The 26,935-nt window shown below is 41.2% G+C and overlaps 2 protein-coding genes across 3 annotated transcripts; both read left to right on the top strand.

The window, feature by feature from the left end:
• Window positions 1-5,655: 5,655 nt before the first annotated feature.
• Window positions 5,656-14,750, top strand: LOC309967304 (zinc finger and SCAN domain-containing protein 21-like). 2 transcript variants are annotated; one of them, XM_082847877.1, is made up of 3 exons: window positions 5,656-6,016; window positions 6,148-6,295; window positions 11,376-14,750. In XM_082847877.1, exons 1-3 carry the CDS (start codon window positions 5,849-5,851, stop codon window positions 11,462-11,464), a joined length of 405 nt encoding a protein of 134 aa, XP_082704003.1. In that variant the 5' UTR covers window positions 5,656-5,848; the 3' UTR covers window positions 11,465-14,750. The 2 variants fall into 2 exon arrangements, with proteins under 2 accessions (XP_082704003.1, XP_082704004.1); XM_082847878.1 differs by having other exon boundaries at window positions 11,325-14,750.
• Window positions 14,751-19,429: 4,679 nt separating this feature from the next.
• On the top strand, window positions 19,430-26,473 carry ZSCAN16 (zinc finger and SCAN domain containing 16). The gene is made up of 4 exons (XM_082847857.1): window positions 19,430-19,472; window positions 20,050-20,516; window positions 21,514-21,652; window positions 25,638-26,473. Exons 2-4 carry the CDS (start codon window positions 20,133-20,135, stop codon window positions 26,156-26,158), a joined length of 1,044 nt encoding a protein of 347 aa, XP_082703983.1. The 5' UTR covers window positions 19,430-19,472; window positions 20,050-20,132; the 3' UTR covers window positions 26,159-26,473.
• The last annotated feature ends 462 nt before the right edge of the window (window positions 26,474-26,935 follow it).

Raw genomic sequence — 26,935 nt, 5'->3', positions numbered from 1 at the left:
TCCTCTTCAGTATTACCTCCTCAACTGAAGAAGGGCCCTTCTTCAATTTACCAGTTACCTGGAAGTCCTGCCATTTACAACAATATGGATGGACCTTGAGGGCATTATGCTAAGCGAGGTATATCAGACAGAGAAAGAAAAACACTGCATGACATCATTTATAGTTGGAATCTAAAAAAACTGAACTCATAGAAACAGAGTAGAATGGTTGTTACCAGGGGCTGCAAATGGGGGAACTGGGGAGATGTTTGTCAGAGGGTACAAACTTGTAGTTAGAAGGTTAATAAGTTCTAGGGATCTAATGCACAGCATTGTGATTATAGTTAGCAATACTGTATTATATACCTGAAAGTTGCTAAGAGGCTAGATCTTAAATGTGCTCATCACAAAAAAAGATGAGATAATTATGTGAAGTGATGGAGGTATTAGCTAACACTAAAGTAGTAATCACATTGCAATATATGTGTATCAAATCCAAATGTATGCCTTAAACTCACACAATGTTGTCAATTATATCTGAATTTTTAAAAAGACAAACACAAAAGTATTTTTTAAATGTCAGTATCTTGAAATGGCTTCACTCTGACATGAAACCATGTTTTCCCAAATCCCACTATTCATATGTCATGATTATTAGCTTTTAGATTAATAATAAATAAATGAAATTTTATTTTATTTATTTATTTTTTTGGCTGCACCATGCAGCTCGTGGGATCTTAGTCCCCCAACCAGGGATCAAACCCAGGCCCACTGCAGTGAAAGCACTGAGTCCTAACCACTGGACTGCCAGGGAATTCCCATAAATGAAATTTTAAATTCATGCTATACCAAAAAATTGGATTTAAAAATGACTCTTCCTTTATTCTTTTCATTTTAAACCAAAATTTCTCAGTCTCAAACGTAACTACTTCTTATAGACCCAAGTTTTGTTTTGTTTCCTGAAATTTAAAAAAAGTCTTAAAATATTAGAGCCCATCTTTCCCATCTGAAGGCACTGCTCTCCATATTTTTTAAAGAACGAATATTTGGTTGGAAAGACAGCAACCTTTATGTCTTCTGAATGTGAAATTTTTATAAAGGCATAATAACAAATGCTCTGCAATATATACCTTAGGAAAAAATTTTGGTTTATATTCTGGAAACACAATTGTAACCTGTTTCTTAAGTGATATTTGTAAGGTTGTGTTTTTTTTAATATTTATTTATTTATTTGGATGTGCCGGGTCTTAGTTGCGGCCCGCGGGATCTTCATTGTCACATGCGGGATCTTTAGTTGTGGCATGTGGGATCTGGTTCCCTGACCAGGGATGGAACCCGGGCCCCCTGCACTGGGAGCAGAGTCTTAACCACTGGACCACCAGGGAGGTCCCTGTAAGGTTTAATATATATTTTATTTTTGTTTATTTCTTTAACATGTCATACTTTTTCTGTTCGTCCGTTTTGCTTTGGCAGAGCCAATACTCACCTGTACTACAACATTCTTAGACCAGCACAGGAATGCATGTATTCAAGATGCCTTCCACATGATACCTTCTTTTATCCTCATAATATCCTTAACTCACCACAGTTACAAGGTTTTTTTCTCCAGTATGGTTTCTCCTGTGCTTGATAAGATTTGAATTCCAGCTGAAAATTTTCCCACATTTATCACCTGTTTGTTTGAAGGCTTCTCCACAGTTGCCTCCCTTGTAAGGTTCCCCACTGAGTCTGTTAGATGGGTAGTGCTAGCTTCAAATATGTGTGACTTACGCAGTCACACAGTGCCTTCGCACTCAGAAGTGTCCAGCTTTCAGAAGGTCAAGAGCTTGGTTTAATGCCCTGTTGTCACAGTCTTGAAATTCTTAACTTTATCGTTCAAATTGTGTTTTGTAAGTGAAGTAAAATAGGACAATAGAGCATGTGCCTGAGCAGAGGATATGCCCCCGTTCATGTGTAGCATTTGTAATCCCTCATGAGCACAAAATTCCAGTGGACCCACAATTCATGAAGAGTTCAGCAAGATGCAAAGTGAGTATGAAGTGGAGCAGAATGGGCTACCCAAAAATGTTCCACTTTGGAATGTGGATTATTTTGAGTTGAAAACTACCAGGACCCAGCAGACTCAGGAAAACTTTTACCTCTCTCTTAACTACCGGAAATAATTTAGACTGGGGGCTTGTGCTGGAAAACGAGCTATTAACAGAGATAACTTTTTTCATTTAAAAGACGTATCTGCATGGCAGGGCAAACATCTAATTACCAAACATCTGCTCTTCTTATCATCCTGTTAATTACCCTCCTCCCCTTTGAAGCCCCAGACCCCTATCCCATTCATTAGCTCAGGATGGCATGTAAGCCTCTCTTTTCTTCAGGGCTCCTAGACATAAAAAATTAAATTTGTTTTTCTTCTGATAATCTGTTTTATGTCAATTTAATTATAAGACCAACCAAAGAACCTAGAAAGGTAGAAGGAAAATTTTTCTTCCCCAACACCTGCTTCCCACTCCACTTACCAACTTAAAAAGCCTACAGAGTAGAAGTGTCCTTTACAAGCTACAGACCATCAGTTGTTAAATTTTTCCAGAAGACTCTATTCTCTACCTGGGGTTCTAATTTTCCTAAAGAAAACTTTTATAGTGTCCGAACCCTGCAGCAGTCTCATATTTTAATGTCAATACACACGATAAGCCTGGAAATTGTCATTTTACCTTGAGCAGTGGTGGTCTCTCTCACTGTGGCCACGCTGTAGGGATCCCAGGACAGGTCTTGGTCACACATGCATGGGGTGCATCCTGTCCCTGGGCTGTGCAAACTTGGGCAGGTCACTTAAGCTTTTTGCGTGTTTCCAGGTTGTAAGTAGAACACACAGCGCCGCACCCATCATAGCGTGCCTTAAGCCTCCTCCTTTCCCTTCCTCTCTTTGCGGGGCATTTATGATCCAGACGGAGTGACTGTACTGATGGGAACACTGCGGACACATTCTGGTTGCGCGATGTGCCTGCCTGGTAAATACATTCAGGTTGACGGGGGTCGGGATGGAGTGGGGGATGCTGTCCAGGGAGGCAGGTTGGCAGGGAGGGGAAGAGGACTCGGGGTCGGTGAACTGGAATTAGAGAAATGATGCTCGGAGGGGAAGCGCGCCTAGGAAAGTCCCCGCCCGCTGCCCCGCTCGGGGGAGGGCGGAGGGACTCAACGACGCGGAGCTGGCGCTCGGACCCTCTTTTTAAGATGAGGCGAGTTACAAATCAAAACCCCACAGGCCTACGCGTCCTGATGTGCAGACCTCGCTGCAGGCACGGGGCGCTCGGCCAAGCCAAACGGCTCGGACCTTCCCGAAGCCGGCGGAAGCGCAGGAGCAGGGCTGGGCCGGGTTCGCGGACGCACTTCCGCCGCCTGTAGGTCTGGGGCTCCGAGAGGCTGGGTAGGTCCTGGGGGCCGCCTTCCCCGGGCGCTGGTAAGACTGGCAGGAAGACGAACCCCCGTCGGGGCCCGGGACCCCCAGGTCGGCTGGGCGCGGGTGGGAGGAGCCACCTCCTTGGTCAGTCGGCGCTGGAAGTGCCCGCGGAGACCCCGCAGCAGCCGGCCCAGCTGGCGGCCGGCGCCCCAGAACGTTTCTAAGACTCGCACTCCTGGGTTACTGGCGCTAACACGAGTAGTTCTATTCTGACCACCCGTTTGTCCAACGTGGCCGCCTACTCCCGGAAGCCTTTTGTGGTCTGCCAGGTCCTTGTGGCTTGAAGGACACAGACAGCCGACACCTCCTGAGCCTTGGGCTAGTGGTTGGTCACAATGATGTGCCAGTGCGGTAAATGAGAACGGGGTTTGTAGTCTAGCCGGTCAACTCACTATATTGTCTTACTCTTTCGAAGATCCAAACCAGTGGAAGACATGTATAAGCGGCTCCATGTCCTTTATCTTGAATGATTCCTAAAACAATCTTTCTCCAAGCCCAGTCTAGAATCCCCTAAATTAACCTTTAGGGCCGGGAAGGTGAAGGTGTTTTGGAAAGTTGCTCATTGAGTAACAGATGCCAGGCACAGAGAAGGCACTAGAGGGCCTCCTTGCATCGTCCTATATTCTGTCCCCGGAAACCTAGAAGTGTACCTGAGCTCGAGGCGTGATCCCTGGAGCCAGCACCTGGATGACCAATTCACAGTGGTAACTGCATCCCTCTAACTGAGGTCTTACTAAGTGCCAGGCACTGAATTTAATTGATTCTCAAAATAACCCTACATAATAAGGTCTGCCGTTTAGTTAATCGCACTGTAACATTATTTTCCTGGTTTTGTAATTGTGCTGTGGTTATGTAAGATGTTAACTAGGGGAAGCTGGGTGAAGGTTATAGGGATTGTTCTGTACCTTTTTTCTGGCAATTTTCTATAAGTTTAAAATTATTTCAAAATAAAACGTTTAAAAACCTCTACGATATTTTTACAGAGGGGAAAACAGAAGTTTAGAGATGTTAAGCCACCACACATAAGAAAAGCGGATTCAAGCCCAGGTCTTTTGGAATCCACAGCCCGTGCCCTTAACCACTGCCTGCCATGCTAATTAGTTGGTAATCCACATTTCTGCAAACCCATAGGCCCTGCTTAAGTCTGTTGCTACATGGAAAACTGAAACCACCTACCCCCCACACAGCCTACTACCTACACTAACATAATTTGACTGTTCAACTGTCTTCCCTAAATGTAACTCCACTATTCCACTTCTTTAGCAACATACCTTTACTATTCCAGGAAATTCTTGCCCTAGAAAGTAAAAGTTGCCGATAATTATATTTGTTTCAAGAACTTGCCCCTCAATCCATTTATGTGAACATCAAACTGTTCAACTTTCAATGGATAGGATCTAGACATTTTGTAACCGTCAACTCAAATTCTGCACCTTGCTGTGCCCATCAATCCTAAACTATTGTATCATGATCCTTGCCCAATCCTTATCCTGCTTTGAAAGATCTGCCTTAAGCCCCCAAAACCTCATAAATATCCTGACTTTGCCTTCTTCCCTGGGAGACACTACTAAGACTCTGTCAAGTAGTACTCTCTAAGAATAAACTTGGGCTGGCCTTATCAACTGATTGTTTTGGTGTTATTTGGAGGAAGCAAGCATCCAACAATATTCCCAGTATTGTCAAAAATGCAGTCTCCTGACAAACTTCCCTTCTCCTACTTGGAAAAAGGTTTGAATTGCCTTAAACTTATTTTTTTTAATTTTCTTTATTGAATTCTCTTTAATTTGGGATTGAGCCTCCTTTTTCTTCTAAAACAGAAAGATTAGACTTAGTGTGTGAGCTCAAATATTGAATCAGCCTGCATATACATATCTTTTTAACTATGGTTTCTGTAACCTTAGGAGTGTGCCCTAAAGGATAACACGTATCAGCAATCCTCCTCTTGGCCCATTGGAGTGGGAATAGCTGCTGTTTTCCTTCCAGATGTTCCTGAAGAGCCAAAAGGGCTCTTTGAAGTAACTAATAAAAAAGGGCCTGCTGGGCTTCCCTAGTGGTGCAGTGGTTGAGGGTCCGCCTGCCGATGCGGGGGACACGGGTTTGTGCCCCCGTCCGGGAGGATCCCACATGCTGCGGAGCGGCTGGGCCCGTGGGCCATGGCCGCTGAGCCTGCGCGTCTGGAGCCTGTGCTCCGCAACGGGAGAGGCCACAACAGTGAGAGAGGCCCGCGTACCGCAAAAAAAAAAAAAAAAAAAAGGGCCTGCTGTGGGTCAGAGATCTGGCACAAAAGGGAGCAGCCAAAACAACCAGGAGTTATTCTGCCAGCGCTTCCAACATTTCTGCTACAAGGAGACTCCTGGGCCCCGTGAGGCCTTGAGCCAGCTCTGGGTGTTCTGCTGTGAGTGGTTAAGGCCTGAGATGCACACCAAGGAGCAGATGTTGGACTTGCTGGTGCTGGAGCAGTTCCTGACCATCCTGCCTGAGGAGCTCCAGGACTGGGTACAGGAGCCTCAACCAGAGAGTGGGGAGGAGGCGGTAGCTATGCTGGAAGATCTGGAGAGGGAGCTGGATGAATCAGGACAACAGGTAGGAAAGGGCCCTATGCTCAGCGGAGGGATAGTTGGAAGTGAGCTTCCAAGCTGGTCCTTTGTGGGGTCTCTGGGTATCATTTACTCTGTTGGCCCTTCAGATGCCTAAATGAGCTTGCTTGTCCTCAGGTTTCAACCCAAGCCTGTGCGCAGGAAGTGCTTTCTGAGACATCGGTACCTCTGGACCCAGCTAAGAAAGCAACATATCTCCAGCCTCAACCCATGGAGATCCAGCTTAAGGGTGAATCTCAGGACGCTCTACAGCAACAGGATTGTGGTTAGTATTGACACTTAGGTCATATGGCTCGCCTGGAGACCTTAGAATCATTCATCATTCAGCAGATGTATATTGAGTACTTATTATATGCCAGGCACTGTGCAAGGCACTAGGTGAAATAAGCAAAGTGGACATGATCTTTGTTTTCATGGAGCTTATAATAATCTGACGACAGAGGCATTAAACAAACAACCACACAAATAAGTGTGCCATGATAGATTGTGCATGGGGGGAGAGGGATGACAGAGAAGGTGTCTTTGAGGAAATAACATGGTAACTGAATCCTAAAAGTAGAATAGGAATTAACCAAGTGAATAATAGAGGGGAAAGCATTCCAGGCCAAAAGAGCATGTGCAAAAACAAGTGTGAAAGAAATTGGTGGGTTTGAAAGACGGCCAGTGTGACTGGAACGTGGAGAGACAGGCAGAGTAGCAGAGAGAAGATGGTCAGGAACCAGAAAATGGGGGCTTTGTGGGTCCTGTTAAGAAGTCAGTAAATCTTTACCTTTCACTGTGTGTAAGCCTAGCTCTGGGTTCTCTGAGGATCCCTGCCCTAAAGGGGTTGAGTATCCATAAAACGATAGCTGTTGATTTGAGACAGTGAATGATTGATTATGTGCCAAATTGGAGATCAGGTTCTTAGGAGAAGAAATCTACTTCTTCAGGCCCTGGTGGTAGCAGAATGGCTGGGATTTGAACTGGGTCATAAAAAAAACGGTAGCATTTCACTGGGCAGAGAACATCAGGAAGGCTGTTGCTCATACTTCCTCCTCTTCTAGCTCTCTCTGTCCTGCTACTCTGTTCTTCAGTTCTTCAGTGGAGATTTCTAGTTATTTAGCCCATTTTTTTCCTCCCAGTGCTCTTTCCTTCCCTGTCCTATCAGACCCATGACATGTTTGGGTTTTGCTAATATACTCAACATTCTCCCAGCCACCCTCACTGCACTGCCACACACATCACCACCCTGTTGGATTCATAAAACACCACCTGTGACCATACCTTCTCCACTCGCCTGCCAAACCAACTCAGAGCTATTCTTCAAGACTCACCTCAGCTGTCGCCTCCTTCAGGAAGCCTTTCTTGATACTTTCCTACATGTTTGAGTTATGTGATACCTCTTGTGCATACCTGTCTCAGCAGTTAGCATATTGTATTTCCACTTCACTTGTCTGAAGCTCCTTCCATTGATTACAGTTGGTCATTCTTAGGAACCAGTTTCTTTTTTAAATGTGAAATGGACATTTTCTTTAATACTAAGATGTTAGTTAAGTTTTCTGACATGTTTTATCAATTTCTAAGGCACCATTCTTGTATGCCAGCACCTTTTCTCTGGATTCACTCTTGTTGAAGTTCATCCTTTAATAATTATTTTGTTGAGTCATTTGTTGAGACGTGGATGGATCTAGAGACTGTCATACAGAGTGAAGTAAGTCAGAAAGAGAAAAACAAATATCGTATATTAACGCATGTATGTGGAACCTAGAAAAATGGTACAGATGAACCGGTTTGCAGGGCAAAAATAGAGACACAGATGTAGAGAACAAACGTATGGACACCAAGGGGGGAAAGCCGTGGTGGGGGGTGGGAGTGTGATGAATTGGGAGATTGGGATTGACATGTATACACTGATGTGTATAAAATGGATGACTAATAAGAACCTGCTGTATAAAAAATAAAATAAAATAAAATTCAAAAATTAAAATAATAATAATTTTAGCAAGATTCTTTGGGTAGTAGACTTAGTCTTTGCATGTCGGAAAATACCCTTATTTTGCCCTCCCTCCTTTTTAATCATGGTTTAGCTAGTGTAAAATTCTAATTGAGAATTTTTTTTCCTCAGCATTTTGAAGATACTACTTCACTGTCTTCTAGCTTCTATTTGCTATTAAAAGGTTACTATCAGTCTTACTGCCTTTTAAATTTTTTTAGGGATTCCATCTTTATCCATTAGTGGCTTTTAGATTTACTCTTAACCTTTATGATCTGAATTTTCATTAAAAAGTGTGTCTTGATAGGGTTTTATTTTTGTTTGTCTTGCTTCATCTGAAAATGCTCTTTTGCTCTAAGATCTCACGTTTTTCTTCAATTCTCGGAAAATTCTCAGCTACTAATTCTTTAAATTGTGCTGCTTTTAAAATTCCTTATATTATTTTCTTCTGGAGCTCCCAGAATACACTGATTAGAACCTACTTATCAATCTATTCATTTAGCCACTTTTTCACATATTTTATGTCTTTGTCTCTCTGTGGTACATCCAAGTGGATTCCTCTTCTGTTATCTTTGAGTTTATTCTGTCTCTAGTTTATCCACTTCTAAAATTTCTATTCAGTTTTTATACCACATATCTTTGTTTCATTTTTGCTTATTTTATTTCATAATTCCATGCTTATTTGCCATGGATGGTATGTCATCATTTAGCTCTTTTAGGTATCTTTATTCTACTAATTTTTCAGGATTTTTGATGAAAATAACTTCATCTGGATTGAATTCATGTTCCAATTGACTTTGTGAACCATCTTTCTTAGTGTTCCATTCATTCTGAAATTTTCATATCTAGGCTCACTTTGAGTTCTTTCTGATCTGTTTAACATCGTCTGCTTCCATGTTTAGCTATTCTGTTGTTACTGTTACTTGGCCCCCTGGAAGCAGGTTTTAGGGCTCCTGTTTCATGTCATATACAAATATCACCAGTGTAGTCACAGGCTTCCAGGTGGCTTGACCTGGTTCTTGGTCAGAGTTGTATCTTTCTCTGTATGTGTCTGTGTGCTTGTGTATGTGTGTACCTGCGTGTCCCACCCAGCCTCTGGCATCAAGCAGTAAGCTGGTGCTACTCCTTTCAGGAAGTAATTTTAGGTCCCCATTTTCCTCTGGGACTAAGATTTCAGTCACTCTCTGGGGCCCAGCAGACCCACAGCTTCAACTGTAGCCACCGTTGTGTATTTTTGTTTCCATTCTGGTCCGCAGAGATGTTTATCTTACTTTTTAGCACAGATGGGTTTTTAGATTTATTTTTATTTTTTACTCAGTGTATTTAGAGCTGAAGTGTGAACTCATGGCGCCATCCTGGCTAGAAGTATACCATTTTCCCCAACCTTTTTAAAATTTATTTATTTATTTATTTTAGGCTGTCTGGGTCTTCATTTCTGTGCGAGGGCTTTCTCCAGTTGCGGCGAGCGGGGGCCACTCTTCATCGCGGTGTGCGGGCCTCTCACTGTCGCGGCCTCTCTTGTTGAGGAGTACAGGCTCCAGACGCGCAGGCTCAGTAGTTGTGGCTCACGGGCCTAGTTGCTCCGCGGCATGTGGGATCTTCCCAGACCAGGGCTCGAACCCGTGTCCCCTGCATTAGCAGGCAGATTCTCAACCACTGCGCCACCAGGGAAGCCCCCAACCTGTTTTAGACAGTTAGAAATTGAGTTTCTGTGCTGTACTTTATTATATTAATCCATAAATTTTTTTCTCATGCTGATACGGATTTTAGTTCTATTATATGTGCAATGCTGCTTTGTAACCCATCTGCAGTAGCCATTTTTTATTTGCTAATGGCTCTAAAAGACTATGTTCTTGCATAAATGCATCTCTTTGTGTAATTTGCCTTTAAATTCTACACAGATATATCTAAGGTAACTGTAACATAAATTAAAGTTTTAAAGCACCTAAATACTTTAAGATAACCTTATATAAACCACTAACAATGAGGGTTTTTTACCATAGTGGCAAGCTGGTTAGGTGAGGAAATTATTGCAGGTTCCTGTCCTAAAAGGAAACCCCGAGGAAAGGCTTCTCTCACTCTTGGCAACATTCTTTCTCAGCTCTGCCTTATCTCTGGGTTTCTGCCCTTCACAGAATGGGAGCTCCAGGACCCAGAAGTGGCTGTCACTTTTCTCAGGCAGACTGCCAGTGAGCTTCTTCCCTCATCCGCACTCTCAGAAGTCTGGAATGTGCTGTTTGACCATGGCTCCTTCTCACCCCTCATCCCAGAGTCTAGGCAACGCATTTTGGCACAGTCAGCCCAGTGCTTCTGCTTAGAGTTAGGTCTGACTTGTACTACATCCTAGATCTTCAACTGGCTCCATAGTAGTCTTTCCCTTTTTTCTCCCATTTAATATCTTTTATAACACAAAGCAAACCACTTTTCCCTGCATTATTTCTACATGGTTATAAATTCTGCCCTTTACTCTGGGTCCTAAAAATGTGATTACTTCAGGGAGAACATGGCTTGAATGGGACAATCTCACTTTTTCTCAGAAACTGTTGATCATTATGGAAGTGGCCACATCTCCCACCCTGGAAGAGTGGGGGGTGTCAGGACTCTGCTCAAAGGAACCTCTGTAGGAAAGAAAGGCAGAGGAATTATGGAATCATGCTTTCCTTGGATGAGGTCAGATGGGAGTCTAGGGTCTGCTAAAGAACCTTCTCTGTGCTAGTACTGGTTTCCTGGGAAATCTCGAATGACCCACAGAATGTAGCTTCAGGTTTGACAGATTTCCAGTGTTCTTTGCAAGAAGAGTAGTAATGTCTCTGGGAGCTAAAGCAATTTCTGTCTGTCCCCACATGAGAACATCCTCTTTTACCCCCTGTGTCTAGACTCTAATCTCTATGTCCTGCCTGTTTACAAATGTGATACTTCTCTGTGGCTGATCCCAGAGGCCTTCAGAGCAACCTGCACAGAACTGTTTCATGACTCCCAACTTGGTACCTGCCACTGTCAGCTTCCTGTTTCGTTTTGTTCCTCCCACAGTTTCTGTTCTTTCATCCCTCTCTACTCAACTTTTGGCCTTCCTGTTGAACCCATTCTTATCTTAGGTCTTCTTCTGTTGTTTATGATGCTTGTTCATTGGACCATTCTTAATCCTCCCTGATTTTTCTCCACTCTTTTCTTGAATCACCCCCTCCCAGTCCAGCCACTGCTAGTTCTCTCTTCCTTTGCCATCTCCCAATTTCCTCCTCAAATGCTGTAAAACCATTTTGTTGGTATATTGAAGCTGTGTACTTCTAGTATAAGTGTTTCATTTTATTTCCTGTATATTCAGTGACATTTGAATACTGTATTTTTTATTTCGGATGATGTGATATGAATTGAGAAAGAATAATTGGTTCAAAAGCAGAAGCTTACTGTAGATATGGAATCCCAAGAAAAGTTATCAGACCAAATCAATGGAGAGGCTCTTGAATGTGGAGAAACCCAAGAACATGAAGGATGGACAGAAAGATATCAGAGAAACACTTCAAATGACAGAAGATATAAATGTGATGAATGTGGAAAAAGATTCACTCAAAACTCAAGCCTCATTAGTCATAAAAGAATCCACACTGGAGAGAGACCCTGTTCATGTAATGTATGTGGCAAAACTTTCATTCAGAGCTCACAGCTTACTGACCTTCAGAGAATACATAGCCAATTAAAACCGTATCAGTGTGATGAGTGTGGAAAAGCCTTTTATTACAGTTTACACTTTGTTCAGCATCAAAGGACCCACACTGGAGAAAAACCTTTCCAATGTAATGAGTGTGAAAGCTTTTCATTACAGCTCAGGCCTTATTCAACACCAAAGGACCCACACAGGAGAGAAACCATAGCAGTGTAATGACTGCGGGAAAGCTTTCTCTCTGAGCTCACATCTGATACAACATCAGAGAGTCCATACTGGAGAGAAGCCATACCAGTGTAGTGAGTGTGGGAAAAGCTTCAGTCAGAGTTCAGGCCTCTTCCGTCACCAGAGAATCCACAGTGGGGAGAAACCATATGAATGTGATGAGTGTGGAAAGGCTTTCAGTCATAGTTCAGCTCTTGTTGGACACCAGCGAATCCACAGTGAAGAGAGGCCCTATGAGTGTGATGTGTGTGGGAAAGCTTTCAGCTATAGCTCACATCTTCTGGGACACCGAAGAATCCACACTGGAGAGAAGGTCTATGAATGTGATGTGTGTGGAAAAGGTTTCTGGCAGAGCTCACACTTCATTGAACATCAGCAAATCCACACTGGAGAGAAGCCCTGGCGATGTCAAGAGTGATGTAGAATTTTCCGTCTATGTCCATTCCTGTGGGACATCATCAGAAAAGCACAGCTAGATGTAGGGAACTCTGTGATCACTATTGCAATTTCAGCAGTCATTTGAAAATACTTATAGAGGCTGAAATAGGCAGACACCTGACAGCTTACCAAGCAAGACATTGTGATGGTTCTGCCACTAAGCACATCATGTGATGAACTGGGACTTTGGAAGGGCTCATTCCATATTCTCAAACTTTTCTTCTCTGAAGCAAGTGGCTCAGGCAATCTAAATGGTCTGTTAGACAAATAACAAGATTTTAGAGATTACTACTGTTTCTTTTCCCTTTCCCTTTTTATTCTCCCGTTTTCTTTGGAGTTGGAATAATAATCTTGTCTAAAGTGTAAATTTAGAATTAACATCTGATCTGCATTTTTTTTAAAAAACCATGAATTTTTGGTTAACTTGATAAAATACATTAACCAATCAATTACATACACTAAAACATTGTGCAATACAAAAGCCATTTTGTAATATTGGAATGAACTATGATTTGCACGGGTAGGATGGGTTAGTGGCAGTAGAGCAAGAAGATTTACCATGCAATTTCCCAGTGACCTTTCACATCTTAAACCAGAGAGGGCAAACAGGCCAATGGGCTGTAGTTGGCCTGCACATGCATTTTTCTCACAAAGTTTTTTTGGTGATATAAAATTATTGCAACTACTTAAGTTCACATAAAGTCTGACTTTCCAGATTCTCTTACAAAAATGCATGATGTGGCAACCCTGAGCACCACATTCCCATGTGGGAACAACTGACTGGAGCTGATTATCACTGTTGTCTAGTTGGACATGGTCCCCACTGCCACACAGATTCCTACTGTCTTATATCCCCCCCTTAATTCATTTTGTCTGTGTGAACCCTGCCCCTGCCCTAAGGGTTTCTCAGAGAGGCTTCAGGGCTCTAGGTCCCTCACCACTGAAACAGCTTCATTTTAATTCGTTTTAAATATTGGCCTCTAAATAAGATTTCTCTGAAGAAAGGGTTTTCTGCTAGCAACAGTTTGAAGATTTAGATTAAATAATAAATTCTAAAATGTAACTTTTGAGCACCTGAAGGTAGAGGAAAGCCACTTTAAAATTTTCTTTAGATAGAATGTATAGGTAATCTATTGAAAGTCAATTATAATAGCTTCTAACCAAATTCTTAGAGACCAGTTAATCAGGTGAGATGAAAAACATAAAAACACATGAAGGGAGTCAACATTAAGTGGAAAAATTGAAAAAACACAAGGCCAAAAGCAGAGACCATTTGGGGAAGAGAACCGTTCAAATGTGAAACATTCAGTAATAGGAGCAGTTGTGGGAAAGCAGTGGGATGAGGCCTTAATGGGAGAGTAGGCAGAAGTGAAAAGAAAAAGCAGCTAAGAAATGGAAAGATGGGGATAAACTCTAGGAGAGGAGAAAAGTGAAGAGAAGTTAGGGAGAAAAGGGAAAGACCAGAGATGCCAGAAAAACAAACTTCAAACAGGAAATGGAAGCAAAAGTAGTGAAAACATAATAAATGAAAAAGCAACCTTTAAAGAAACATGAAGGGGAGGTTGAGGGTTTGTAGAGGCTCGAGCCCATGTTTTGGTCGTTAACCTCCCAGTGACTTCAGAGTAATAATCAACCCTTTATTTCTATGCCATGTAGGCCAAATCCCTCATATGAAAGATCCTAACCCAAACCTGAGTTCACTACTCTATGTACCACTCAGGATCCTGGTCCTGCATGGGTCTCTGAGTGTTGAGACACAGGACGCCCCTCTTTACCACTCTAAGCCCCAACTTGTTGAACTCTGCTCAGCCTGAACTCTACCTTCTTAGCAAAACCAAACAAGCAGAAGGATTCTCCTGAGGAGCAATAATATATTCTTGGCCTCTCTCTGCGAGGCATGTGGCTTGCCTGTTCCACTAAAGAGGAAAAAGCATGATGTTGTGAGATAGTAATATCCATTATAAATTAAATAATGATATATGCAAAAGGAAAAGCACTTTGCAAAGTATAACAGTAATAGCTACCATCTGTTGAACCCCTGTGTCCCACACACTATACCAGGCACCTTATTATCAATATATATCTCATGTAAACTTTCCATCTCTTCTATAAGCACTATTTATTATATCTCAATGTCTACATATAATTTATTCTTATGAAAAGCTTGTAATAAAATGAAAAGTTTTTATTATATTAAAATGTTAAATAGCCTGTTAAAGTGCTTTTAGAATAAAATCACACAACTATGTAAAACAGATTAAAAATATCAAAAATTGGAAGGGAATGACAACAAAATGTCAATAGTGACTGTATTTAGGTGATGAAAATGGAACGATTCTCTTCTTTTCTTTCTACTTGTCTTATATTCCAAATGGAAAATTTAGAATTTATCCTACACATGTAATAAATACTTTTAAAAAATTAAAATGCTACAGAATTTTCTGAGCCTTTCTGGAGATGATTCTTTGATAGTTTTTTCAATTATTTCCTTTAGGATTGGTTTTTTTAGATTTTTCTACTTCTTGAATGAATTTCGGAACTAATGGTTTTTTCCCAGAAAACGATCAATTTCATTAAGATTTTTTAAAATTTTCGTAGCATACTTACCTCATCTGCTATTATTTGTCACTGATAACTTAATTTTCTTCTCTCACTTGGATTTACCATAGGTTTGTTGTTTTTATGGGCTCATTTACAAAGATTTCATTCTTGGATTTATTTATTAACATGACTTTTTCTATTTTTAATTCATTTACTTTTATTTTTCTTTTCTAACCTTTTCCTTGGGAATTTCTCATTCTTTTTCTGATTTCTTGAGTTGAATTCTTAGTTCATTTATTTTCTCTCTGTTGAAATAATGAAAGCAAGTGAGTATATACATCTACCAAGTGCTGATATTTTTTTAAATTGTCCACTAGTGTTTTTTCTGGGTTTTTGTTTTGCTTTGCTTTGTTTCTTGGTAGTTTTGGAAGATATAACTAGAGGGGGAGAAAAGAGGACTCTCCTTGTCATACATAGACTGTCTGCTTATGCCTTAGTAAAGAGGTCAGAGAGGCTTTATCCAAGTAGAGGAAGGACATACCTAAGCCAAGGGCAGAGCCAGGATTTTAACAGGATCTGTGACAGTGGTTGGAAGCCTCATTTTGTCTGGTGTTCAACCACTCAAGTTACCACAGCTGGTGCTCCAAGGCGCTGGTGTGTTGATTCTCTGAAGTTGACGAGTGACTAAAGCCAGGGGTACCTGAAGAATACTCTGGGCTACTCAGTATGTTCATGGCCTCTAGCAAGGTTTGTGTTTGAAAACCTGGTAAGAGAATTTGATACAACAAGGCACTATATAAGAAGGGAGAAACATGCTAATAGTGCACCGTGCACTAAAGGGGGAACAGGAAATAGTTAAGCATTTTCTAGATGTTTTACTTGCTCAGTTGGCTATGAGGGACATATTATGCCAGTCAAGGGAAAGGGCTTTGGCTTTCCATCATGTAATTCTAGTGAAAGAAGAACAGGGGTTATCCTTTGTCTAAATGTTTCTCCCCAGAGAGGAGAGTTTTCTAAAGCTTACATGAAAGTCACTCATTTCTACGCTTTCTAAATGTTCCACCCATGTTTACTTGATCACTTATATTTGCCTGAAGCACAGGGAAGTTAGATCTGATTTTCATCTTAAAGGAGTTATACTCTTTTACAGGATGACTTGTCAGACAAAGAATTTCAGAGAGAGAAAAGAGATATTGATGACATTCTCCAAACAGGAAAATTGTTTGTAAGTTGTGAAGAATAAATAGGGTTTTAAAGCAATTATCTTTTTCTATTTATACCAGTATTAAGTTTTTATAAAAATTAAACCTTAACAGAAATATATAATGTATAAAATGCAAGTTCTCTGTAAGTTTACCCCAAGTGATAATCACTGAGAACACATTTTAAGATGATTATTTTACAAAAATGATCATATCATACTGTTTTGTAATTTACTTTTTTTACTCAGTATGTCTTTGGCATCTTATAGTTTTTAGTTTTAAAAATGATGAGGGTATAAGGGCTTCCCTGGTGGCACAGTGGTTAAGAATCTGCCTGCCGGGCTTCCCTGGTGGCGCAGTGGTTGAGAGTCCGCCTGCCGAGGCAGGGGACACAGGTTCGTGCCCCGGTCTGGGAAGATCCCACATGCCGCGGAGCGGCTGGGCCCGTGAGCCATGGCCGCTGAGCCTGCGCGTCCGGAGCCTGTGCTCCGCAACGGGAGAGGCCACAGCAGTGAGAGGCCCGCGTACCGCAAAAAAAAAAAAAAAAAAAGAATCTGCCTGCCAATGCAGGAGATGTGGGTTCGAGTCCTGGTCCAGGAAAATCTCACAGGCCGCAAGACAACTAAGCCCGTGTGCCACAACTACTGAGCCTGCGCTCTAGAGCCCATGAGCCACAACTACTGAAGCCCACATGCCTAGAGCCTGTGCTCCCAACAAGAGAATCCACCACAGTGAGAAGCCTGCACACCAGAACGAAGAGTAGCCCCGGCTCACCGCAAGCAGAGAAAAGCCCACGTGCAGCAACGAAGACCCAACGCAGCAAAATAAATAAAATAAAATTTTTTAAAAAGTGATTGGGTATATAGAAATTTAAATTCCCAAATGCTGGATATTCAAGTTTCCCCATTTAAATAAAAAATGTCTCTTTGTACACATTTTCAAACATTTGTATAAGTATTTTCTATGGATAATTCAAAGAAGCTAAGTTGCTGGATCAAGGAGTACAGACATATTAATTTTAAGATGTCTTCCAAAAATATACAACTAACAGTGCCTCTATTTCCACACACTTTCTAATATTGAATATTATCGATTTTTTTGTCTTTAGTAATGGAAAAGATTTTTTAAATCTCATTATTGTTTTAATATAAATTCTTTAAGTAGTAAATTTGAATACTTTTTAACAGTCATTTTTGTCTATCAATATTTGTGTTCTGTAAATGCCAACTTAGGTCCTTGGCCAATTTTTCTACTGGCCTGTTCATGTTTTTCTTTTCTTTTTTTTTTTTTTTTCAAGAGATCTTTGCTTATTAGGAAAATCAGCCCTGTGTCTTTGAGATGTGTGGTATATTTTACTCTGAGCTTATATTTTAGGTGGTTTTTTTTTCATTCAAAAATCCTAAACTTTTCCATCACCAGTTCCGTTTATCTTTCTCTTCATGGCTTTTCAGTTATGTCTTTAGGGTTTTTTATGTCACACTTAGAAAGTCCCTCCCCACTCCAAGGTAGCAATAGCTTCACATTTACAAGTCTATTGTTAACACAGCAGCCAGAAAAATCTTTTCAATGCCTAAGTCTGATTAAGCTACTCCTCTGCTCAGAAATTCTGAACGGCTTTTCATCTTGGAGTACAAAACAATATCCTCGCACTCATGCAAGACCCTCATCTCTCTCTCTACTCCCAACACCCTTTTGCTCCTTCAGCTCCAGACACATAAGTCTCCTTCCTGTTCTTTGATTATTTAAAATACTCTCCATTCCAAGCCTCTGCATTTTCTATCCCTCTCCCAGAAACCCCTTTACCCCTAAGGGCCCACTCACTCATCTCCCTCAATCTTTGCTCAAGTCAATGTACTAGTGAGGTCCTCAATAACCACCCTATTAAAAGTGCATTACTCCTGGGCTTCCCTGGTGGCGCGGTGGTTGAGAGTCCGCCTGCCGATGCAGGAGACACGGATTCTGTGCCCCGCTCCGGGAAGATCCCACATGCCGCGGAGTGGCTGGGCCCGTGAGCCATGGCCGCTGAGCCTGTGCGTCTGGAGCCTGTGCCCCGCAATGGGAGAGGCCACAGCAGTGAGAGGCCCGCGTACCGCAAAAAAAAAGAAAAAAAAATTGCATTACTCCTTCATTGTCATCCCAAACTCCATATTTTCTTTATTTTCTCCTGAGCACTAACAACCACCATCTGATACACTATATATTTTTCTTGTTTGTTTATTGCCTGCCTCCCTACCCCCACCCTCCACACACACACACTTAGAAGTTTTATGAAGGCACGGGCATTGTTCTACTTTAAACTACTTCCAGCTTCTAGAACAGTGCCTGGCACAGTAGGTGAATAATCAATATTTGTGAAAGAAAGAGAAAGGAGAAAAAAAACCTAAGCTTTTCTTACCCATCAGCTTGGCAAAGATCAAAATATTTCATAACATTGCGTTGGCAAGTATAGGTAAACATCGCAGATGTGTTCTATGATTAGTAATTTGGCACTAAGAAAAGTACAAATGCCCCTACTCTGTGCTCTAGTAAATCTTTTTCTAGGAATATATACTATGGGTATATCCTTACACACAAGAAATTATGATGTTCAGAGTAATTTATTGCAGCATTGTTTGAAAAATAAAAGAATGGAAACAACCTACTTGACCATCAATAGTGTAATTATTAATAAATTATGGCATAACTGAATACTATATGATTATTCTTTTTAAAAAAGAGCAAGATGGAAGAAGCCCTTTATGTACAATCTCCAAAATCAATTAGTAGGGAAAAAAAAAATCAAGTTGCAGAACTGTTACCATTTGTGTATGGGTGTGTGTATTTGGGGGTGAGGGTGAGGGAATCTAAACCTGCGTAATATACCTATGGAATGATATAGCATATGTCACGAAAAATGGTTGCCAAATCTAGATGCGGGGGCCAGTTATCCTTTTCTTTTCTAATCTTTTTTATTGAAGTTTACTTAATTTACAGTGTTGTGTTAGTTTCGAGTGTACAGCAGAGTGATTCAGTTATACCTATATTCTTTTTAGATTCTTTTCCACTATAGTTTATAATTCTTTTTAAACACTGAACCATGTGAATGCATTACATACCCATATTACTTATTTAATAATTAAGTGGGGGAAGAAAATCTTGAGAGGGAAAAAGTTTTTTTTTAAGAGCAAAAAAAACAGCTTGCGGGCGCCTAAGTCCCATCAGTCCAATGTACAGGAACCGGGCCCCCCGCGGGTTAGAGCTGACGGTGGGCAGCCCGGCGGACGCCACCGAGGCGAGGCTTCCTAGAGCGGCCCGGAAGTGCCCAGCTGACAGCGACCCAGCGCCGATTGGTCGGTTTGAGTCTGACCTTTGTTCGGGCCGCCCAAAAGGCGCTAGCTGTCGCACCTGTACCTCTCGGCGCGAGGTGAGTCTCTCCCGGCTCCTGGGTGGAGGAGGGGGCGGGGCATAGTCGTGGTCTGCAGCAACTGTCTCCCCACACCTCCCCCTCACAGGCTGTCCCCTCCCTCCAGACATAGCTATGAGAGAGGACTTGGGCCGACATCCCGGGAGAACGGAGCGAAAGGGAACACTGGTTACGAGTTGCTCTGCGAGGGCATTCATCCTAACCCCCTTCCTGAGTTGGCGCATGTACCCCACAACCACTGCATCCTAGGGACCCGTACATCTCAGGTTGTGGAATGAAAGAGGCTTTTAACAACGCTGTTAACACAGCGTTTATTTAGTGCTTGCTCTCAGGCCAAGGACTTCGCATACTTATTTAATCTACACGTCGACCCTATGAGAAACACGAGAATTTTTACAGATGAGGAGCTAGTAACTTGCTCTAAATTACACAACAGCCCAGATTCAAATGCATGCTCCTACTTCAGTGTTCTTATTTACAGCCTCCTGTCAGACTGTTTTCTCTACTCAGTTCTGGTTGCTTCCCTTTATCAGTGTTTATGTTCACAGCAGCTTTTGTCATTTCTCTATGGTAACAGATTTTTCTCTGAGACAAGCTTCTAAGAGATTCTCCTTGAATCAGTTCCAGATAGAGGATTAATCTCCTGAAAAACAGCCCAGAATGGCCACATCCCTGGAACCTGAGGAACAAAAAGGACTTTTAATAGTTAAGGCAGACCATTATGGGGGACAGGACTCCATCTCACAAAAGTACAGTCCTCACAGAAGGGAACTCTTCAGGCAGCACTTCAGGAAGCTCTGCTATCAGGATGCACCTGGACCCCGTGAAGCTCTTACCCAGCTCTGGGAGCTTTGCCACCAGTGGCTGAGGCCAGAATGCCACACAAAGGAGCAGATTTTAGACCTGCTGGTGCTTGAACAGTTCCTGAGCATTCTCCCTAGGGACCTGCAAGCATGGGTGCAGGCACACCATCCAGAGACTGGAGAGGAGGCGGTGACTGTGCTGGAGGATCTGGAGAGAGAGCTTGATGAACCTCGAAAGCAGGTGGGAAGGGGGCGGTCATTTGGCTGTGAGAGAGCAGGGTTTAGACCAAGCCAAAGCAAAAAGCATATGAAAGAACACCTGAAGGTATTTAATACGTTACCCTAGAGAAGAACAAGGCTTAGGGACTGACTGCCAGTGTCAAATAACTGAAGTGTGACTGAGTAAAAAGAGACACTAGACTGATTCTATGTCAGTTTGGAAGGCTAGGATCAGTGAGAAGCTGTAGGAAGGCAAAAAGGTATCAGGAAAACAGTTTTCTAACATTCATGGTTACCTATACGTAACATAGGCTACCTTGTAATAAAAAACTCCCCTTCAAGGTTTGGTTCAAGTAGATAATAAGGATAATACAGAACAGCATGGTCTAATTGTGACCCATTCACATTTAATACATGTAATTAAATATACATTTAATATATGGTAATTAAATATAATGTGAGCCCTATATGTGGTTTAAATTTTTAGTAGCCACATTTGTGAAATTAAATACATTTCATTTAACCAAAAATATGTAATCATGTAATCAATATTAAACATGAGGTATTTTACATTTTTTAATTTCAGTTTTCAATATTTGAATGTATTTTACACTTCACATATCTCAATTTGTATTAGCCACATTTCAAGTGCTCAGTAACCACATCTGGCTAGTGGCTATCATATTGGACCACATGGCTATAGAAGAAATGCCCCCATTTGGTGGAAGTTGGGTTCGATGATCTTTAAGGTACCTTTCAAGTTCCCAGACTCTGATTCTGGACCTCTGCAGATCACTATTAGAGGCACCGAATTTTCTTCTCCAGTGTCCTGAACTGTACAGATTAGACTGCGTCTCTTGGTTTTTAGTCATTATTGCCATTTGCAATTGCATCAGAATTTGTCCTCTTTTCCATGGCCTTGGTCCCTGGCACATGCTTCTTTTGATCTTTCTCTGAAGTTCTTTCAGTTCTTTCACAAAATCTACCTTGCAAGCCCAATCATACTTCATTGTTCCCAGGTCCCAGCCAATTCAGAAAGACAGGACACACTTTTGGACACGTTGGCCCCCTTGAGAAGGCCACATGAGTCACTGACTATCCAGCTCCATCCCAAGAAGACCCAGCAGGAGCAGGAATCTGGGGAGCCCCAAAGGAACGGTAAGGAGCAGGAGTCTGTGTTTATGAGGGAAGAGCTGGCTCCTTAGGTTACAGAGGAGCTTTCTCACTTTCATCTTCTCCCTTTTAAGTTTTCCTGCTTGTCCTTCACCTCACTGTGGAAGATCTTATTTCCCTTCCTACCCTTGCCCTATCATGGAAAGAACTGTATTTCAGTTTTTCATTACACTTAAAAGCTGCTATTTGGCCCAAGGGGTAGGGGAGGAGTTCACCAGATGTAATCAATGCTACTAATAGAACACAAGATGAGGACTGATAAGAGTCCTTTGAGTTTGGTATTTAGAAGTTAATGAGTCTTACCAAGAGTATCAGGAGGCAGAAGCTGAAAGAGTCAGACTATTTTAATAAGCTTTAGTAAGCTTAACTCTGTGGAATCCTCACCTCTTTTCTGTGAGAAGCCATATAAGTTTCTCTCCTCACCTTTCAGAGAAGATAGGACATGCACTTATAAAATAGGTCGCAATAATAATTTAACGTGTCTATTGTGCTAAATTGTATTGCAGAGAACACGGAGAATTATTATGACTAATGGCTTATCTATGCAAAACTTTAAATTCTAGATATCTTTCCTTCTGTTTTTTTTTTTAATACTTCTGGACCAGTTTCACTCTGCTTCCCGTTAATTGAAGTCCAGAAAATTACACACTTCCTATACCTAAAATTATAGAGGTTTACACATGTGCTGCTACCAAAATAACCTTTCAAGGGAATACTATACAGTTAAAATGTGAATTGTATTTTCTTAATCTAATCTACCAAAAGATACCTCATGAAATCTAGCTATCCTTGAGGCCTATGACTTCTTAGGGAAGTCTACTTTGTCTGCATTGAACAGTATTAATATGACTTTTTTCTAAGGTACAGCCTTGGCAATCTTACACAATTTTTATCTGTGTTCCCACTACCACTATACTCCCCGCCAAAAAACAGACAAACAAAAAACAAAACCACCAAAGCAAAACCAAAGGAAAAAAAGAAAAAAACCCTGCAGAAATCACAACAAATACATTTGAAGAAATGCCTCTCAACTTTATTAAAAGAATGTAATATCTGGTCCAAATCCTCATTTTACAATTAAACAGATATACCCACAGTGATTGTGACTTTTCCAAGTTTCCATAAGGAGTTAGAGGGAAAGCTGGGGCTCCTGTCTACTAGTTGAACAATTTTTTAAAACCATCATGATAATATACCAAAAAGCCAGTGTCTTTTAAAATAAATTTATTGTTAAATAGAGAGACTTTTTTATGCAATATCTCATTTTAAAATTTTCATTGTATCCATTTCAGCAAGATTATTAGTATTAGCCGTTGGCTAGGGTAATGGGACTCGTCTCTGTAAACATACCTGGAAATTATAATAGTGGTCACTTAATACAGAATTATCTTCACATATGAGAGAACTTGGAGAACCGAGTGTTTTGCAGTTCTTTGTAGCACATTGTCAGGTATTTCAAAGGGAATTTTTGGATGTTCTGTTAACCCACAACTCTGACTCTGTGGTAGCAGTAAGTGATTGTCTACTTAACTCTGTTCCAGTTTCACTTCAGTCAGCATTTAACCTTGTTCTTTCCCTCTAGACTGTCAAGCAAGTTGTACATATGGTAATCAAATGGTCTTTATGGACATAGCCTCATCTCAGTGACGAGCAGGACTGGGCTTACCTGGAATGTAACTGATAGGGACTCTTGGATATGCCAAAATAAAATTGGAAGAATGGCCCTGGCAGAAGATGCTAAAATGAAATACTCCTAATTTCGTCAGTTCTGAAACAAGATCTCCTAGAATCCTATTAGCCTGGGAATAGCTGGCACTTGGAAGAGATACATAAAGCCCTGAAACTCCAGTTGGCCAAGTAGACTGCAGGTCCCTGAGATGAGAAAAGTTCCCATTTGACAGTTTCCATACAATTTTCTTTATGTTGTTCAATTGCAGATGTAAGGGAGAGGGTTGTAATTTGAATCGCTGAACAAGGAAAACTGACCCTGTATTTAAAAAAAAAAAAATCTTTTCAAGTCCTGGTGAGGGATTTTTCTCCAGACTTCTGAAGTTGTAGGAGAGAGACTCATCCTAAGGACTGGTAGATTCCCCTGAAGGTGGTAAACTGACCATAAGTGCCAACTCTTTGTATCCTTTTTTAAAAGATATTCATCTTCATCAGTAAGCCACCGAAAACCAACCATCAGTGACTCCAGTATGTAAAAGAAGCTGTTGAGCCAATATGTTGATGTTTGAAAACACTTTTCTTAATGGTATGGGGGTGTCTCTGATTTCTGTGATTTGCTTAATGATCATTAACCTACTAACTTAGCAGTACTTCTGCCACACGCTATACTTTTACACATGCTTTATCATACATTTCGTCATCTGATCAAACTATAGGAAAGGAGGAGGGCACAGAGGTGATAAGGAAACCAAAATGGTTATAATCTGCCAACATTTAAACAATTTTCAGCAAAGCCAGGACTGATATCTGGACTTTCTGGCTCTAATCCAGTCCTTGTAATTTCTAGCCTGAGATAATATGGTATTTAGATTCCAAAACAATATCATTTTAGAGCAAATAACCAAACTTTAAGAAATTTATTGCCTGATTAAAAAAAATATATTGTAAGGAGGATGGTAAGATTTGAGGAAGATTTGGTAGGATGGGGACACTGTGATGACAATGAAGAATGGGGTTCATGGTGCTCAGTCCAGAGCCAGTGTTTTCCATACCCAGCCCAGGAACTGAAATGTTCTAGTAGCTCTTGCTGCTTCTTCCATCATACCGAGTGAACCACTGAAAACTATATGTGATTAAATGATTGTTCTACAGTTGGGATTCCTAGGCCTGTTGAGATGGAGGTTTCATCATAACCAAATAGGTGACACCCAGCATTAAGACCAAATAGGTTTATTCCCTCCAAATCATCAAAACACCTATTTTCTTATAGAATTCAACTCAACAAATATTTATTGAGTACTTGCTATGTGCCAAGTTCTATGCTTAGCTTGGGGTTGAGGATATGGGGATCAGAAAGAGGGAGAGAGCACATCCGATTTAGGAGGTTAGGGAAGACTTCCTGGAGGAGACAGCATTTGAGATGGACCTTGAATAATAGCTAGGCCAGTGGCTCTCAAAGTGCAGTCCCTGGACCAGCAGTGTCTGTCATACCAAGACGAGCAAATTTCAGGGTTCTACTCCAGCCTTATCAAATCAGAAGCTCTGGGGGTAGGTAGCACAGCAATGTTTTGATAAGCCATCCAGATGGTTCTGATGCACAATAAAGTTTGAGAACCACCAAGCTAGGGTTTAGACAGGAGGAGATGATAGTGAGGACGTCAGTTTCAGAAAAAGGATTCCACCCAGCACATACACCAGACCATTCACTGTCACTTCCTGCTTAGCTTCCTCCATTTATCCTGACCTGCATGCTCTCTCTGCTTTTAGCTAACTATTATTTATACATACTTCTCTCCTTTAATGGTTCCAACTCACTATATTCCTCTCAGACCCCTGATCCCATTACCTTCTCCAGTCACTTTTACTTGGTTTTACTCCCACTTACTACCTAGGTTTCAGACCCCTCATGTTTCTCCCAAAATTTTACCTCCCTCCCCATCTGTTTTCTAATCTCCCTGTTTATCCCTCTTAGTTATCCTTGGCATGTGTGTAGTTCCTATTTACCACTCTGCATTTGCACAGGATTGCCAGGTAACCCCTCATCCACATTTTTGCCTTTTCCTCTCTTCATAATCTATTCACAAATAATGTATCCTGCTATCTTCCTTACTGGCCTCTTCTTTAATTTCTTCCCTATATTGTCAATATATGTTTTGATGGTGCCAGATATCTAATTTTTGCATTGCATGTGACTTTTCATTTTTATAACACATTTTTAACATTTACATGTTCTTTATTCCATAGGCTTTTTGCTTCTTAATCCTAGAATAGGACCTGTTTGTATACTGTTCATTTGTTACAGGTGATAAAACCAAGACTAAGAATGAAGAGTTGTCCCAGAAGGAAGATATACCCAAAGACATGGAATTCCTTGGGAAAATAAACAACAGACTTACCAAATCTATTCCTCAGTATCCTGAATCCAAAGATGCTATTGAAAGTGAAGGCAGATTCGAGTGGCAACAGAGAGAAAGAAGACGCTATAAATGTGATGACTGTGGAAAAAGTTTCAGTCATAGCTCAGACCTTAGTAAACACAGGAGAACTCACACTGGAGAGAAGCCCTATAAATGTGACGAATGTGGAAAAGCCTTCATTCAACACTCACATCTCATTGGACATCATAGAGTACACACTGGAGTGAAACCCTATAAATGTAAAGAATGTGGGAAAGATTTCAGCGGGCGCACTGGTCTCATTCAGCATCAGAGAATCCACACAGGTGAAAAACCCTATGAATGTGATGAGTGTGGGAGGCCTTTCCGTGTAAGTTCAGCCCTTATTAGACATCAAAGAATTCATACAGCAAATAAGCTCTACTAATATGGTGGAAATAACAAAAGTTCTTTAGACACTCAGGCCTAATTAGTTATCAGAGAAATCTGCCTTGGAGACCTTGAGTATCCTGATGTAGGCAAAGCTTCAATCATCATTAAAAATTTCTCTGGCACCAGAGAATTTACCTGAGTAAAATTTCCTTTTATTTCTGAAGTAGTTCAGTTTCTTGGAAGGAACTAAGAGTTATTTCAGAAAGCCTTGTCCACTGCCAGCATTGCTCACTTGCAGCCCCAAATAACCATGTTTCCTGGTCCTGGTTGAAAGATGTGAATTCTACCTCTCGACTCTGGCTCCTTTTTCCTTGGCCACTCAGTGTATGACTTTAGGCAAGACATTCATATTTTCTCTGCCTTCGTTTTCCCATTCTGCAAAGTGCAGATGATATAATAGAAGCCCACCGGGTATGCTGTATTAAGTTAAAATAGATGAAAACTGCTTTTGAAATTAAGAACTAAAACCATACTATTTTTCCCCATCATTAGTGATATAATGGCCTAAATATCCCTTATCTTAAAGTGGGGAATATAATAATTTTGTGGAATATTTTGCTTTGCCAGTGATAAAAAAATGAGGAAACCACCAGAAAGATAGCAGGCTAAGAAAAACATTAAAATGGAGAGGAAAGCTATAAGTCATCAGTGGGAGCTGCTGGGAAGGGGGATGATGGAGTGTGTTAGGGATCTGTAACTTTGGATAAGTCACTTCTCTTCTGAATCTCAGGTCATTTAAACTGAGGGAGATCGGGAGAGGTTGGTCTAGAAC

The sequence above is a fragment of the Leucopleurus acutus genome, assembly GCF_964270905.1.
Source record: "Leucopleurus acutus genome assembly, chromosome: 10".
NCBI classification, from domain to species: Eukaryota; Metazoa; Chordata; class Mammalia; order Artiodactyla; family Delphinidae; genus Leucopleurus; species Leucopleurus acutus.
This window is presented reverse-complemented; position numbering and strand designations above follow the sequence as displayed.

Bases quoted from the DNA above. Each gene is read 5' to 3' on its own strand.
- ZSCAN16 (XM_082847857.1), top strand. From the start codon at position 20,133: ATGGCCACATCCCTGGAACCTGAGGAACAAAAAGGACTTTTAATAGTT. The intron at 20,517-21,513 runs GTGGGAAGGGGG...CATTGTTCCCAG, and splicing joins TTGATGAACCTCGAAAGCAG to GTCCCAGCCAATTCAGAAAG. The intron at 21,653-25,637 runs GTAAGGAGCAGG...CATTTGTTACAG, and splicing joins TGGGGAGCCCCAAAGGAACG to GTGATAAAACCAAGACTAAG.
- LOC309967304 (XM_082847877.1), top strand. From the start codon at position 5,849: ATGCACACCAAGGAGCAGATGTTGGACTTGCTGGTGCTGGAGCAGTTC. The intron at 6,017-6,147 runs GTAGGAAAGGGC...GCTTGTCCTCAG, and splicing joins TGGATGAATCAGGACAACAG to GTTTCAACCCAAGCCTGTGC. The intron at 6,296-11,375 runs GTTAGTATTGAC...ATATGAATTGAG, and splicing joins TCTACAGCAACAGGATTGTG to AAAGAATAATTGGTTCAAAA.